Genomic DNA, 16,629 nt, shown 5'->3' with positions numbered 1-16,629 from the left:
CCCCCCCCCAAAAAAAAAAAACGACAGGTTGAGGGATTCTAAATTCATATGCAGACGCGAAGAACTCTGAACCGTCATACCGCAAAGAGCACAGCTGGAAAACTTAGCACCGTCTGGATTTAAGGTTTACTGAGAAGCTGTGTGTCAGACTGGGGTAAGGATGAACAGATCAGATAACAAGCAGGCCCAGACGCACAGGGCTAGCTGAGCTTTGCCAAAGCAACTGGAGGGATGGAAGGTCAACAAAAAGTACAGGAAAATCAGACATCCGTGTGGAAAAAAAGGAGAAATCAGCCTCCTCTCCTCTCTTATACCCAAAGCTGTAACATAGCAATATGTCAGGGAGTGCGTTCACCTCCAAAGTAGGCACAGACACAGCAGTGACCTTCAGATCGGGGCAGTGCCTCTCGGAGGGTAAAGACCTCACCACTGCTGAAACAGGAGCAGACAGGACTGCAAGGGGAAAACACTAGTCAAGCGCAAGACCGCCAAGACTTGTATTCAATTAAAATAGAAAGAGCTAGACACCTTGGTGGCTCACACCTGTAATCCCAGCTACTCAGGAAGCTGGATCTGAGGATTGTAGTTCAAAGCCAGCTCAGTCAGGAAAGTCCATGAGACTCTTATCTCCAATTAACCACCAGAAAGCTGGAAGTGGCACTGTGGCTCAAGTGGTAGAGCACTCGCCCTGAGCTAAAGAGCTGAGGGACAGCACCCAGGCCCAGAGTTCAAACCCCATGACTTACAAAAGCAAAAAACAAAAAACACCTAGCTACTCAAGAGGATGAGATCTGAGAATCACAGTTCAAAGCCAGTCTGGGCAGGCAGAAAAGTCCTCAATTAACCTCTCAAAAACCAAGTGGCACTGTGGCTCAAAGTGGTAGAGAGCTAGCCTTGAGCCAAAGAACTGAGTTCAAGCCCCATAGACAACAAAAACAACAACAAAACCACACTAAGATTCTATCTTCTGTCACCTACCAGGGGCTCAGATGTGTAATACTATCTACTCAAGAGGCTGACTTACAGATCAAGATTCAAGGCCAGCCCACGGCAGGAAAATCCATTTGACTCTTATTTCTAATTAACCAATAAAAAGCTGAGCTGGAGCTGTGGCTGCAGCGGTAGATTACCAGCCTTGTGTAATAAAGTCAAAGGACAGCACAACTCAGGTTCAAGTCCCAGTAATGGCACAGCAGAAAAAAGGGCTGGGAAGGTACAGTGCTTGCCTAGCATACATAAAGCCCTGGGTTCAATTCCTCAGTACCACATAAGCAGAAAAGGCCAGACATAGTGCTGTGGCTCAAGTGGTAAAGTGCTAGCCTTGAGCAAAAGAAGCTCCCAGGCCCCAAGTTCAAGCTCCAGGACTGGCAAAAATTAAAAAAAAAAAAAAATTAAGTTTAGGAATAGTACCCAGGCCCTGATTTCAAGTCCCAGCACTAGCGCGTGTGCGCACACTTGCGCACACACACACACAGAGTTTATCATTGTAATGAAGCTTTTCATGGTCATAGAGAAAAAGAACTAGGAAAGAAAAGAACCAGCTGCAGCGAGGAACTCAGTGGTCAGAGTTACTTGTGATCTCATTTCTCTCCCTATGTTTTGCTTAAAATTCCCATTGCCAAAAGATTTGTGGGACGGTCTATGTGGTGGCTAAGGCCAGTGGGCCTAGCTGGTCAGGAAATCAGGCTCACAGTATGAAACCAGTCCAGACAAAAGTCAGCAGGCCCTATCTCAATTAATAAACCAGGTACAGTGGCACATGCCTGTGATCCAGCAGGAAGCCCTAGGAAGGAGGATTGTAGTTCAAGCTCATGTTCCATCCCTCCCTGCTCCCCACCCCGCTAAAAAAACTAATCTCCTATCCAAAACAACAACAACAACAACAAAAAACCTAAACGCAAAAAAGGGGCAGGAGGCATGGCTCAGGTATCCAAGACACTAAGTTCAAACCCAAATGCCTTCAAAAAAGTCAGGTGTGGCAGCACATTCCTACAATCACAGCGCTTAGGAGGCTGAGGCAGGATGGTAGAAACTTCAAGACCAGCCTGAGCTGCAAAGAGACCCTGTATCAGGGCTGGGAAGGTGGCTCAGTGGTAGAGCACTTGCCTTGCATGCATGAGGCCCTGGGTTTGATTCCTCAGCACCACATAAGCAAAAAGAAAAAACGCCAGAAGTGGCACTGTGGCTCAAGTGGTAGAGCGCTAGCCTTGAGCTGAAGAGCTCAGGCCCAAAGTTCAGGCTCCACGACTGGACCCAAAAAAAAAAAAAAAAACCAGTGCCCAGGCCCAGAGTTCAGGCTCCACGACTGGACCCAAAAAAAAAAAAAAAAAAAAAAAGAGAGAGAGAGAGAGAGACCCTGTCTCAAAGAGAAAAAGGAAAAAAGACATGCTCTGCATGCTGGGAATGTAGCTGGGTGGCAAAGCACTTGCCTAGCCTGCAAGAGGCTTTGCCTTTGAACTAATTTCTTAGTTGAGCAAGTGGCACACACTACAATCCCAGAAGTTCTTTTGTGAATGACCAAAAGAAGATCTGTCTCCTGGGTTGCTCCCCGTGGGCCTGCCCACCTTCACGGCAGCTTGGTCTGAGGAGCCGCCACCCTCCGTCCGGGTCCCACCCTCCACCCGCCACCCACCTGCCCAGCCATCGTCTGCGTCAGTGTCCAGATCATCCAGGCCCTTCAGGTTTTCCGCGTTGATGATGGTAGGCCGTGGTGCGCGCTCCACCAGCTGCCTCAGTGGACGGACCGGGCGAGTCAACCCCAGCCTTTCTTTCCTGATGAGAGGAAAGAAGGAAGGTGGTGAATTCAGTTCATGTACATGGGTGGAGGAAGACACTTCTCCAAAAGGAAGTCCCTCCCCATCAGTGCACAAAGCTTCCTTTTTCCAGAAATACACAATGAATGCCTCGGAGTAAGGCTCCGCCTTGCCCTGCCCTTCTACGCTCCCTGGCAGCCCTGCTACCACCACACTCCCACTGCCCCACCTTGAGACCCCAAGCTGCTATCCGGGAACCCCCAGTCCAGCCGCCTGATCACCACTTGGCGTCTCTGCACACACTGTGACCGCAGCCTTACCCATCCGGTTCATTCATCTGGAACTGTCGGAAGGGAACCCGGGGCTCCAGGCGGAGCTGAGGAAGGGGGAAAGAGCCTCGTTCCACCGCACCCTGGTTCTCTGATGACTGCGGGGAGCACATCTGAAACACAACGCCAATGAACAGAACAGGGTTCTGGCAATTGCCCACATTCCAGGTTCTACCTAAATTTGTATTCGATTTGGCAAAGTAGAAAATGGGAAGAAGAAACAGGAAAAGCTGGGGCTCCCTAAGGGATCCGACCCCACGACCCCCATTTCTTCCTTGCCTTAGTTGGGGAAACCTGCCTCTCCTTTTTCAGAAGAAAAAGGCTATTTTTAACATCCAGGCATCACCAGAGAAAGGAGGCAGAGGCCCACTGGCACAGTAGCAGGGGCAGAAGGCAAGGTATGGGAGACTGAGGCGGGCCGGCCACCGGGGATGCTGTTTGGGGATCACATAGCCAGGCTCTGCGGGCCTCCAAGCGGCCCGAGGCATGGATAGACGCGCTCTGGAGACTTACAAAGGCAGGAAGCATGTCATGGTAAGTAGGAGGGTGGTACACATTCCCCATGAACTGTGAAGCCCCTTTGCGGACAGGCTGAGCCGGGCGGAGGGAGGGGTCCTTAGGATCGCTGGCACAGGCCGAGGAGGGGGCTCCGTCTCCCGCACTCGCGCTTCTGCTGCCCAGCTCAGTTGGGGAGGCGTTCAGAGAAGTGGCAGAAATTATGTTTCGCCCACCGCCCTCCCTCCAGCTTGTCACATCTGGAAATCGAAAGGGGATAAAAGAGAGGAGGAGGGGGAGGGAATGTATGAGGTTCCCAAGGTCACAGGACCCCTCCTTCAGCAAAAGCTAGGAGTGAAAATCGAAAGAACAAAAAACCCCAAGAGGAAGAACCGTGGGAGAGCTCTGAGGGAAGGGGGACGGGAGGAGGAGGAGGGAGGAGGAGGAGGAAGAGGAGGAGGAAGAGGGAGACAAGGAGGAGGAGGAAAAGTGCAGGCCAGACATGGTGTCCTCCAACATAGAAACTCACAGCCCACGGGTGGCAGAGCCCAGCGACGACGCAGCCTGGTTGACCCTGCCTGCCAGGGCATCTACACCCCCTAACACAGGGAAAGCAGAACTGTGGTACATGCGGGGGCTTGGAAGGGACAGTTACAGGTCAACCAGCAAAACCCACAGTGGGCGCTTGAAGCGGTGGGCGTGCAACAAGCAACCCTGTGCACACCGCTTCCTCTCACACACACTGGTGACAAAGACCAACTTATGCACAAGGGCAATGGGACATACCAATAACAACACACAGCAGTATAAACTGCATGGATGTACGTGTCTTTTCAAATTGTGCACGATAGTGTTTTCAGAAGTGAGCAGAGAAGAGAATATGTGGACAGTGCCTGGGCACAAGGCAATGCTACCTGCTCAAGAGGAAATGGGACAGGAAGGGTGGGACCAGACTCTTCCCGTTCACTTCCTGTAGAAATGTGAAAGAGCCAGTATCGGGTGGGCACCAGTCTGCCCCTACTCTGCCTGCAGTTCTGGGCAAAATCCCCTCCTGTCCCGTGGAAGCCAGCCACATCTGACTTCCCAAGTAAGAACAGGGAGCTGCGCCTGGTTCTGTTTTTATTAGCCCTACAACACAAGTCATCTTAATTAATCCCAGGAAGATACGACTCCTGAGGCACCTGCCAGTGCAGCGCCTCCCCCTGCACCGGTGCTCTCTGTAAAGAAGCGCAGCGGGCTTGGCGTGTGCAGGACACTGGCTCAAGCCACCAGCAGCAGCAGAAGCCCTGAGACCTGAGCCCCTCAGATTTTAGGACCACAACCCAGGAGCTCATTCGGCATCCAGGGTCAAAGAAGACCCCCCCCCCCGAAGCTCACTGCACCTCCTCCACCTCCATACAGCAGGCAGTGCCAGCCAGGCCTGCCCAGGCACCAGAAGAGGACTGCTCAGTCAGTGCTACACCCTGGAGACGGTATGGCCTTCCATGTGGCCCGGGCACTTGCTAACAAGCTCCCCGTGTGGCGGGCAGGAAGCAGCGGGCTTTGGCCAGGGGAACAAGCTACAGACTCAGGCCTCTGCGTTCTCACCAGGCAGGACTGCCCATCTCAGCCACAGTAACTGGATGACAAATGGGAAGGAGACAGGCCTGGCCCATCAGGGGACAAGAAAGGCAGAGAGGAGCCCAGGGAGACAGTGCGGCTGACATGCAGGGTTGGTGAGGCTCTGTGGACTCCACAGGAGAGGGGGTCACGGTAGACATTCACTTACTCTGGGGGCGGAGGCTTGGTCCTGGCCCATACGACAGATCTAAGACGCCCTTTTCTTTGCCAGCCTTGTCCTGCCCTCCAGCTGCTTTCAGCGTCGGAAATTCCTCGGGAGAGAAGGATAATAGTCGGCTTGAGCCCCTTAAACCTGCCAAGAGAGCCAGGAAGACACAGAGAGCCAAGTGAGGCGACCGTCACCCTACCTGCTGGCCCAGCTTCCCACGCTGGCTGCCAGTCAGCCTCAAGTGTGGTGACCAGCGAGCATCCTGCCTGCTGACCCAGCTCCACGCGCAGCCTGAGTGGCTCCCGTGGGCAGCAGGCAGTGTCTGAGGTAGCAGGCAGTCTCTTGGGGGCAGGAATCCGCCTTGAAAGGACCAGCTCTCCCAGCAGACCAGCAGACAGACAGTCCAAGGGTGTAGGCAGGTCACAGCCCCCCAGCACATCCCTCCCCACACCCCAAAATCAGGCTGGCCCCGTATGACAGGGGAGGAGTGCCCCGCGCGGCAGACAAACAGTCTGCATCAGCCTAGAGACTGGAGGTGTGGCTCAAATAGTTCAGCACTTACATACACGCACATTCAATGTGCATACACCAATGTACACACACACACAAACCAGCCAAGAAAGGCAGTTGCTCCCATTTGGAGCAGGTGATGCCTTGTCCCATGCCACACCTCCTTCAAAGACTGCTGCCTATCTCCCCATGCACCTCCTCACCCACCTGCAACCCCCAGCCCAGTCACAAGCCACACACAGCTCTCCTGAAACCCTGGACCGCTTCTCTGCTCACTGTCACTCATCCTTGGTGTTACAAAGAGCAGTATGCGTGTCCTAATCTCACCCTGTCTTGCCCAGCTCTTAGCATGAGGCTCAGCCATGGCTTCCAGATAAACAGACCTAAGGCTCAAACTAACTTTCTCCCCCCTCCTTCCCCGCCCCCACACCCAGTCATCTGGGCCTGGCGCTCAAGGCAAGCACTCTACTGCTTGAGGCACAGCGCAACTTCTGGTTTTCTGGTGGTTAATTGGAGATAAGAATCTCATGTACTTTCCTGCCCGGGTTGGCTTTGAACTGCAATCCTCAGATCTCAGCCTCCTGAGTAGCTAAGATTATAGGCGTGAGCCACCAGCACCCAGCTTAAACTAACCTTTGTCTGAGCTATGTAGCCATGCCAGGCCCTAGGAACCTAGGACAACATGACATCACAGCACACTCCCACGGGGAGGCCCTGCTCCTTCACAGGGCCACATCTCCCCTAGGTCTTCAGCACCTTGGCACAGGCAAGGTGGACTGAGGCAGACTGGCCAGACTGCCCTGCTAGACTGCAGGGCTGTGAGGGTCCAGGTGAGACCAGCAACCGGGTGACAACTAGACACAGCTCACAGACCAGTGCTAAAAGGAACCCCATGCTCTGCTCTGCAGAGAGGACCTTGAATTGGCAGAGTTGACTCATGATGTTACAAGTCATTGGCAAAAATAACACGAGGGGGGCTGGGAAGGTGGCTCAGTGGTAGAGCGCTTGCCTTTGCATGACTGAGGCCCTGAGTTCGATTCCTCAGCACCACATAAGCAAAAAGAAAAAAGCCAGAAATGGCACTGTGGCTCAAGTGGTAGAGAGCTAGCCTTGAGCTGAAGAGCAGCGCCCAGGCCCAGAGTTCAAGTCCCACGACCGGACCTAAAAAATAAATAAATAAATAACACGAGGACTGAAGGTGTGGTTCTAGTGACAGAACACCAGCCATGAGCAGAAAAACCTAAACAAGAGAAAAAAAGTCCTGAGTTCAAGACCCAAAGCTGACCGTTTGCGTACACACATACCCGAAGCAAGGTGCTATGACTCACGCCTGTAATCCTAGCTACTCAGGAGGCTGAGATCTGAGAATCACAGTTCAAAGCCTGAAAAGTCCTCGTGAGACTCTTATGTCCAATTAACTGCCAGAAAACCACAAGTAGAGCTATGGCTCAAAGTGGTAGAGTGAAACAAGCTCAGGGACAGCACGTTCAGAGTTCAAGCCCCTTTGCCAACAACAACAAAAAGAAGAAATATAAAGAGGTGTTAGTAAAAGCACAATAGGTTACTTGCAGTTAAAAAACAAACATAAGAAATGTACTCATTACCTGCCCATGTAACTGTAACCCCTCTGTACAGTATTTTCACACATACACACACCAAAAAAAAAAAAAGTGAACACTGGTGACTCACACCTGTAATCCTAGCTACTCAGGAGGCTGAGATCTGAGGATCTCGGTTCAAAGCCAGCCCAGGCAGGAATGTCCGTAAGACTCTGATCTCCAATTAACCACCAGAAAACCAGAAGTGGCACTGTGGCTCAAGTGGTAGAGTCCTGCCTTGAACAAAAAAAGCTCAGGACAGTGCATAGGTCCTGAGTTTAGACCCCATGACTGACCAAAAAAAAAAAAGCTCAGGGACAGCATCCAGGCCTTGCGTTCAAGTTCCAGGACTAGCTTCCTACCCAACCCCCACCAAAAAACAAAACAAAACACCAGTGTTCAGGCTAGGAATGTGGCTCAGTGGTAGAGTACTTGTCCAGCATGCATGAAGCCCTGGGTTTGATTCCTCAGTACCACAAAAACAAAAAAAGCCAGAAGTAGTCCTGGAGCTCACGTGGTGGAGTGTGCTAGCCTTGAGCAAAAGAAGCTCAGGGACAGTGCTCATGCTCTGAGTTCAAGCCCCAAAACTAGCAAAATAAACAAAATAAAACAAAAACTGTGTTCAATACACTCATCTGTCCCCTTTTGCTTCAACAATTGTTAAGTTATCATTATAAGCATGAATCAACCTTACCCTCCAGAGACAAAGATAACTCACAACCTCATACCCAAATACTACCAGCTGTGGGTGTGGCTCAAGTGGTAGAGCACCTGTCTAGCAACAGAGAGCACTGAGTTCAAACAAACCAAACACTGTACAACTCCCAGGGCCTCAGCATAGCCTGATCCAAAGCTCTGCACTCTCCTCCAGCCCTGCACTCTGCCGCTCTGCCCTGAGCAGCAGGCAAGATAGTCAGCAGCCAGGCCAGGCACAGAGGGAGCTGCGGAGGATGGGGCTGGACCACAACCTGAGCCAAGGCTCTGCAGCTCATCATCCCAGGCCACCTGATTTAGGTAGAACAGAACAAAAGATCGTTTTCTTGCTGGGCACCAGTGGCTCACACCTGTAATCCTAGCTACTCAGGAAGCTGAGATCTGAGGATCATAGTTCAAAGCCAGCCCAGGCAGGAAACTCAGTGAAACTCTTATTTCCAATAAGCCATCAGAAAAACGGAAGTGGTGCTGTAGCTCAAGTGGTAGAGTGCTAGCCTTGAACTGAAGAGCTGAGGGACAGCACCCAGGCCCAGAGTTCAAGCCCCACGACTGACAAAAAAAAAAAAAGACTGCCTTCTTTCTACCACTACAGGAAAGGCACCTGATCCCCTAGGCTGGGCCTAGACTGGCAAGCCTGTTTTGGGGGCTCCGGGACCCTACTGGGCCCCCATGTTGCAGTGGGGGGTTTATTGCTGTGTTGAGTGACTTTTCTAAATGAAGTCTGATTTGTGATAGGTGATTCCATCACATGGTCCAGGCTCAGTGAAAGCAATCGTTGGTACAATGTGACGCATTCCTCCCACCCTGTATGTCTGCAGGCTCCCAATGCCCTCAAAAAGCGCATGGCTCTCCTGCCTGCGTGCAGAGGCTTCTTTAAGCCTTTTGTGGAACTGTCTTTTACACCATCAGTGGTGAAGTACACACACCCTGACACCAACTCACTAGGCCTGTTCTGGAGACCTTGCCGCAGCAGTAGCAGACTTTGGCTTTTTGTAATTTCCAAATTAGATTTCCTTCCAATACCAGATGGACCTCATGGTCCAAGAGAGTGTTTCTAACCCTCCACCAACAGAGGTCACGTCACACCCGGGGGAGGGGGGGGAAGGGGGGGCACTAAGCCAAGTATTAACTTAGGGGAGGCTTTCTTCCAGTGGAATGCAGGGTGGGGGACAGCGCCAAACCCCACAAGGGTGTTCCAACAGATAATGGCCTGGTTTTGAATCCTTGTAATTCTTTTTTTCTGTTTTTTGAGATGAGGGAGGTCTCTGTGGCCCAGGCGCAAAGGCACTGGCCCTCCAAGTGGCCAGCACTACAGATGGGGACCTCCATACCACTTCGTGACTCCTTTCTAATGAAACTTACTATTCTGATTAGACCCACAGCCCACAGTTCAGTGACTGTTCTTTATGAAGCACGAGTCTCCAAGCCTCCTGCCTGCTGTCCATCCTCCTGAAGACTGGGAACAGCATGCGCTATTCTCACAAGCAGGGGCCAGGGCTAACTGCCCTGCCAGGGGCGACACCATGAGCCTTCCACAGAGTGCCTGCGGCCTGTCACCGTGCCGCTGCCAGGCACCGCACCTGCGGCTCCCTAGGAGGCCCTGGAGCCCTGACAGCAAGCACTGACCCAGCATTTCCCCAAGACTGGAGCCTTCTACCAGAGCCATTCCCACCCAGAGACATAGCCTCATCAAGAGGCCAATTTCATACGGAAGTCAAGGGCTGGCTGGCAGGAAAAACAAAAGCAGAGGATGGCACCAGCACAGGGAGCAAAGGGTACAAAGCCTGATGCTTCACTAAAGGAACAACTAAGGACTTTTGCCAGTTTATTACTCTGAAATGACGCCATGCCATCATCCTCCTTGCCAGCCGCCTCCCCCTCCACCCCCCCATCCTCCCGCTCCTTGGCCCCTCAGAGCTGCCCCTGAACCCAAACAAACCTTTTAAACCAAAGAGCCAACAGCCTCGCAGAATCAGTGTCCCTGCCACCGCAGACACACCAGAAAGAATACTCAAGGGACACCAGAGTTTCTAGTTCCCCAACAGGAACTGTAGGAAGAGGACCTGTCCCGCCCCGCCCTGTCCTGCCTGCCTCCGCTCCTCCCAGACCACAAGCCCACACTCACCACCTTCGTGTCCTACTGGCTTTCCATTCAGCTGTGCCCATGACTTTGGTCCACCTGGCACTGAATTTGTATTCTGAAAGAGGACAATGAGGAAATCCGGTCAGTCCGCTGTCCCCCTGTGCTCCTGGGAACTGGGTTCTGAGAGGCAGGGGTGCGGCTCTGGGATAGAGCACCTGTCTCCCAGTCTGTGCGGAGCCCCTGGTTCCATCCCCAGCTGGGGCAGTGGGGCGGGGGAGACGCACTTGCAGTGCTACCGGTGGCCACACCTCAGACAACAGCCCTGTGCAGGTGGAGCCGCAGCTGCGTCTGGGCAGCAGCTAAGTGCTGGAGCCTGCTACCCACCCCCCACCCCGACCCCCCAGGCAGCACCCCGCACCAGGGGCTGCCAGGCACTCAGGAAAGAGCAGGGCAGGTACTGCAAGGCTCTGTGATGCTATCAGGGCGACCGAGCCCACAAACAGCCATTTTGTTTTGTTCCAGACACAAAGGCCAAGCCCCCACTCCAGCACGGGTTTCATCAAGTACTTTGGCTACCAATAACCAAAGAGGAAATCCACGAGCCTGATCGTCCCGGGGCAGTGGTGGCACCTTCAGCCATTACTGTCCTTCCACACAGTCAGTCCTTCTCCCCACTCACAGCTGCCTTCTACCTTGGCCTTGGCTGAGGGCTGGCGAGGGTCAGGCAAGCATCTGCACACCCAGCCTCACCAAACCTCCCCACACCCAGGAAAGGAGCAACTTGGGGACCAGGATCTGTCCCCAGGCCTCCCTGGCCCAAACCAGAGCCCCCTGCCTTCCTGCCACCAGCCGCTGGCGTCCTAGCATGGCACCTCAGCACGCAGTGGACTGAATGTCCCCTCCCTCAAGCCAGCCAGCCCTCCATGCTTGCGCCCCCACTCCCAGGTCCACCTGCACCCCTGGCCCTCATGCAGAGCCCAGCAGGGCGGGCATCCAGCTGCGCTGCCCACACAGCACACAGGGACACTGCCTGTTGGGAGCAGTGTGGTGGGCCGGGACAGTCCCTTGGGGACTGAGGGCCCTTTGGACCCAGCAGCAAGAAGCACTGGGTGCGTCCGACCTTCCTGCCTACACCGCAATCCCACCCCACAAGGTCCTGCAGGCTCAGGGTGACCCACAGCAGCACTTCCTCCCATATTCTACAACGTCCAACTTCTCTATGTTTCCATGCACCAGCCATGCACATCTGCTCGTCTCTGCAGACCCATGGCTGGGCTCTGCGAGCACATTGGGAGCCCTTGCTTTCCGTTCAGAGCACCTAGAGGACTGTGCAGAGATGGACATTCAGATAGGAAAGTTTCCTCAAACACATCCACAAGGGAAGGCTCCAGCCCCCTCCCCGGAGACTCGAGGTCCTGGGCAGCGTGTCAAAGGCTCTGGGAAGTGCAGCAGCCAGGGGGCTCACTTGTTTTTCACACAGAACTTTTCTGTAGCCTAACACTTCTTCCATTCTATGGAGCACACATTAAGAGCCTGAGCTGCCTGCAGTCGGCCTAGGCGACCCCACCTGAACCAAACAAGCAGGAAGCAAAGCGGGAGCCTCTACTGCACTCTGTGCCTGGCGTCTTTTCCCAAAACCGTGTTACCCTTCTCCTGGTGACCACCACAATTTCCTGGGCTAGTTTCCAGTCCCTCACTGGATTGCCCCAGCTAACAATACAGCCCACACATCTGAGCAACAGCCTCCCCCCCACCCCCAGCAACCCCTAGCAGCAGGCCCCAGGTGGGCAGAAGCCAGGACAGGGTCCCCACACCTACCTCCTGACTGATGGCCTGGGTCGGCTTCTGTAAATTGGAGACAGACTTCTGCAAACCCGGCTGCAGCAGCGACTCCGGCGGCTGAGAGGCCGTCGCACTGGAACTAGAGAAGGCGGCAGAGCAGGGTCAGACACCCAGATCCTGAGTTCAAATCCCACGACCAACGAAAATAAAAAGCCAGGCGCCCTTTGCTCATGCCTGTAATCTTAGCTACTGAGGAGGCTGAGATCTGAGGGTCACGGTTCAAAGCCAGCCCGGCAGGCAAGTCCATGAGACTCTTACCTCCAATAAACTACTACTGTGGTCCAAGTGGTAGAGTACTTGCCTTGCTCTGAAGAGCTGAGGGACAGCATCAGGCCCAGAGTTCAAGCCCCATGAAATGATACACATTTTCACGGTTAAAAACTAATGTGTTGTAAACCTATATTGACACAATCCACCATGATCACTTCCTTCAGACAACACCTCCAGATTCCTGCTCAGGTGGCTTGTACATATGTAATGGACAGAGATTCTGATTCAAGTAGACCAGAGCATGCATGCAATTTCCATAACCTGTTTCCCTTCATGTAAAAAGAACACTGAACATTTCCAATATACACAGGCCCGCTTTTCCTTCAACAATGACACAGTATGATGGGATGGGCACATTTTCAACATACTTCCCTGCACTGCAGGTAATAGCACAGTGAGCACTCTGTGTGAGCACACGGGAATGAATCCTGTCACTGTCCGGAAGTGACTTAGTAGCCTGTGATGCTAGGAGTAGATCTGTTAGGCCAAAAGATGTCTTTATGAAACACAGCCTTGCTCTACGGCCCAGGCTGATTTGTAACTCGAAATCCTATCTCGGCTTCCAGGACTGACTGGGATTACAGGTGTACACCTAAATCACACCCAGCCTCAAAAGATGTATTGCAGTTTAAAAGGCAGTGCCAAAGTGCCTTCTGAGAAAGGCTGTCAGCCAACACCGCCCCACCAGCTGTCCCAAGAGACCACAGGCCATTCCCAGCGGCACCTTCTGCTCTCATAGACACATTCTTCTGCTTTTTTTGGAGCTCCATGGCCTGAACTCAGGGCCTTTGCTTGCCAGGCTGGCACTCAATCACTTGAGACATGCTCCTACACTGTTTGCTTTTTAGAGAGGTGTGTATGTATGTGCATGTACACACGCCATATACCAGGGCTTGAACTCAGGGCCTTGTGCTCTCGTTCGGCTGGACTGCTTGCGCACAGCTAGCGTTCTACCAGTTGAGCCATGCCTCCAGAGATGTGTCCTGTGGACTTTTCTGCCCAAGCTGCCTTTGAACCAAGGCTCTTAGCCTTCTCAGCAGCATGGGCCATAAGTGCCTGACTACTTCATTTTTCAGATAGAGTATTGTATTGGCCTCAGATCACAATCCTTCTACCTCCCACCTTCCACCTCCCACACGGCTAGAATTGGAGACATGTTCCATCAAGCCCCCATCTAGCCACTTTTTATTAAGTTTTTAATTTGATGAACTTGAGGAGGGTAGCCATCTACTTGACATTCAATGCCAGAGGCCTGTCTTGTGGACTAAAACCAAACTGCACAGATACACAGCAAGTCACCTAACATGAACGTAACTCCATGAAGGCTCCTGGTCCCGGCTCAGACCACCTTCTGCCTAAGCAGAAGCTTTCAAGGAGTGGCACCTTTGTGTTCCCCAAACACACTCCCTCCTCACCCCCACTTGTCAGCAGGACCTCCCGCCACGTGCTAGAATGCTGTACCAGGGCAGTTCAGAGCTGCCACTGACAGTGCTGGGTGGAGCCTGCTCCCTGGTGAGCCCTAAGCCTTGGGAGGGAATGCGTCTCCAGATTCCACTGGGCCTGCAGAGAGCCGATCCCCAATACGATTTCCACATCAACATGATCCTAAGTACACCATGAGAGGGCATGCGCACACAGTAACTTTTAGGGCCCTGTTCCCCATTTCTGTTGGGTCGCCTCTGGCTGAACTATGTGCTCCCTCTACACCCCATCTGAAACACCACAGGACATCATCTCTCTGAGCTTCCCTACATAGGCCAGAACAGCAGGGACCCTGGGGACGGGCTGCCTTGTGGGTCCCTTCCACAACTTGGTTCTCCAGATCAGCCGGAGACCAGGAGATGCCGGGGCAGGAGGGTAAAGGGACCAGATCACTGCTGTTCTCATCCCCAAGGATGACCACTAGCAGCGCTTCTGCCTCCTGTGCCCTTTCCACAACCAATCCTCTTCCCTGGGCCATGCCCAACCCAGCAGGTGGAGACAGGGTGGACACAGGAGGGCTCCAGGTCTTGCCCCAGTGGGGGATCCTGTGGAACAGCTGCTGTGTCTGGGGGGGACACCACCAGGCCCTCAGGCTGCGCTGGCAGCCTGGGGGTCCCTGGGAGGCTGCCACGGAGACCTGGATGAGAAAGCCCTGCCGCTGTCCCCGGAATACCCCCGAGTGTTCCGAGCGCGGGCAGCACAGCCCATCTAGCTAGGGGCTGCACTCTCCACCTCAGTAGTGGCCCCTTTTCTCTGCCTGTCATCTGCACACACTCCTCTGAGTGAGGAGGCCTTTCCTAATGAGGCCAGGGAGACACTGTGAGCCAGGCTGCCACAGAAACACTGTCTTGTCACCCCAACAGGCATGGAGCAACACAAGTGGCCTCTCCTACCTCTAGGCCCCCACCACCTCTTGTGCAAGCAAAGGATGCTGGAAGCCCCTCTGCCGTCCCGGGCCCTGCCTGCTAGCCTTCTGCCCACACCACTGCTCACCTCTTTGGGTCTTGCTGGTCCTGCTTGTTGGCCCATCCCGTTCCGTCCTTGGGTACTATTACGATGTTGGGGTCGTTTCCTTTGTTTTCAGACTTCAGGCTTGGCAGGTTTGCAGGTGGTGGCATGCGCCGGGCTGTGGCAACTTTCCCGAGGCTCTGTAAGCCATGTCTAGGAATAACTTCGGGGGACAGAGAAGATACCACATGGCAAAGTTTGCAGGAGGACATTCTGCCACTCAGACTGAGTGGGAAAGACAAAAGCCAAGCAAACAAAGCCAACGTCTGGCAGTCTGGTCAGCTCCTTGCAAGCTCTTCACCCGAGAGACTCGAAGACAAAGGGGCCCTGAAGGTTCCAAGGGCCACCATTGTACTGTGGGAATGGCAGTAAGCAGGCAGGCCAGCAGTGACCACCCGGCTCCGTGAGCCAGCCCTAGCCTCACCCCAGGGGACTGAACCCAAACCCTCTGTCTAGACCCAAATGAAGCCTGAGGGGCTGACAAGACCTATGAGAACTTTCCCCCCAGGTCCTGGAACACTAATGCAAATCAGGTTCATTCCACCCATTGGGCCCAAAAGGCCTGGACTTTATTAAGGGATGGAGACAATCTTGCTACACTCAGGCCATCCCAGGCTCAAGTTGGGGTAGAGAGTGACTGCTTCCCCAGAGCCATCTGTGTCCCCGCACCCCAGCCAGGTCTCTGGGGTCTCACCCGCAAGGGGAGAGCACATCTGACGGAGCCTCACCTGAGGACCGGACCGCGTCTACTGATCTTCCTCTGTACTTGTCAAACAGGCTGAGAGTCGAGTACTTGCTTTTCCCATCCTTGCCCTTGGTTATTTGCCCCAAACGATCGGACATTGCGATGAAATGTCATCTAGTAAGAAAATTTTTCTCGGCACCGCTCCCGATCTGCCTTTGGAATGGAAGAAGCGAACATCAGTCACCAGAAGCCCAAATCCAGACAACTGAGCTGCTCAGGATGGTAAAGACAGCCGTGACCTGCCTCTTGGAAGCTGTGCTTCTCCCCCACCCCTACCCAGGCATCTGTTCCTAGGCCATCCTGTGCCAGCCTAGACCAGGCTGCCCTGATGTGAATGTTAACCCTCAGTCCCTATCCAGCTCAAGGCCAACACTGTGGGATGGGAAAATAAACAGTCCTTCCTCATAGCACATCTGCTTAGCATCACAACTAAAGAAGGGGAGGAAGGCTGGGTGCCCATGGCTCACGCCTGTCATCCTAGTTACTCAGGAAGCTGAGGTCTGAGGATGGCTGTTCAAAGCCAACCTGTGCAGAAAAGTCTGTGACACTCTTATCTCCAATAACCCACCAGAAAAACCTAAGTGGTGCTGTGGCTCAAGTAGTAGAGTGCTCACTTTGAGCTGAAGAGCTGAGGGACAGCACCCAGGCCTAGAGTTCAAGCCCCATGACCCCCCCCCAAAAAAAAACCAGGAGGAAGGGGGGAAGGGCGGAATGGGGGAAGAGGGGAAAGGGGAGGGTGCCTGGTCCACCAGAGCCAGGCCGCCATGGAGCAAAACCAAATCTAAGGAAAGCCACCAAAGCCCATCACTCAGGAACAGCCAGGTTGACCGCAACTTGGACATGAAGAAACAGCACCCTTTGGTGGGCGCTGGTGGCTCACACCTGTAATCCTAGCTACTCAGGAGGCTGAGATTTGAGGATCGTGGTTCAAAGTCAGCCTGGGCAGGAAGGTCTGTGCGACTCTTATCTCCAATAAACCACCAGAAAACTGGAAGTGGCACTGCGGCTCAAGTGGTAGAGCGCTAGCCTTGA

The 16,629-nt window shown here is 53.5% G+C and overlaps 1 protein-coding gene across 6 annotated transcripts in view; it reads right to left on the bottom strand.

The window, feature by feature from the left end:
• Prrc2b (proline-rich coiled-coil 2B) overlaps positions 1-15,746 on the bottom strand; it is a 52,331-nt gene extending 36,585 nt beyond the window's left edge. For all 6 annotated transcript variants that reach the window (XM_013021372.1, XM_013021375.1, XM_013021374.1 and 3 more), the window contains exons 1-8: positions 15,581-15,746; positions 14,838-15,015; positions 12,069-12,171; positions 10,293-10,365; positions 5,346-5,489; positions 3,596-3,837; positions 3,074-3,195; positions 2,633-2,772 (exon numbers count right to left, since the gene is read on the bottom strand). In XM_013021372.1, the coding sequence (XP_012876826.1) occupies positions 2,633-2,772; positions 3,074-3,195; positions 3,596-3,837; positions 5,346-5,489; positions 10,293-10,365; positions 12,069-12,171; positions 14,838-15,015; positions 15,581-15,695 (1,117 nt within the window). In that variant the 5' untranslated portion in view covers positions 15,696-15,746. The remainder of the gene's footprint in view (positions 1-2,632; positions 2,773-3,073; positions 3,196-3,595; positions 3,838-5,345; positions 5,490-10,292; positions 10,366-12,068; positions 12,172-14,837; positions 15,016-15,580) is intronic.
• Positions 15,747-16,629: the final 883 nt, after the last annotated feature.

Source organism: Dipodomys ordii, unplaced genomic scaffold (genome assembly GCF_000151885.1).
Source record: "Dipodomys ordii isolate 6190 unplaced genomic scaffold, Dord_2.0 Scaffold55, whole genome shotgun sequence".
NCBI lineage: Eukaryota > Metazoa > Chordata > Mammalia > Rodentia > Heteromyidae > Dipodomys > Dipodomys ordii.
Note: the sequence above shows the minus strand (reverse complement) of the source record. Positions and strands in the feature narration are given on the sequence as shown.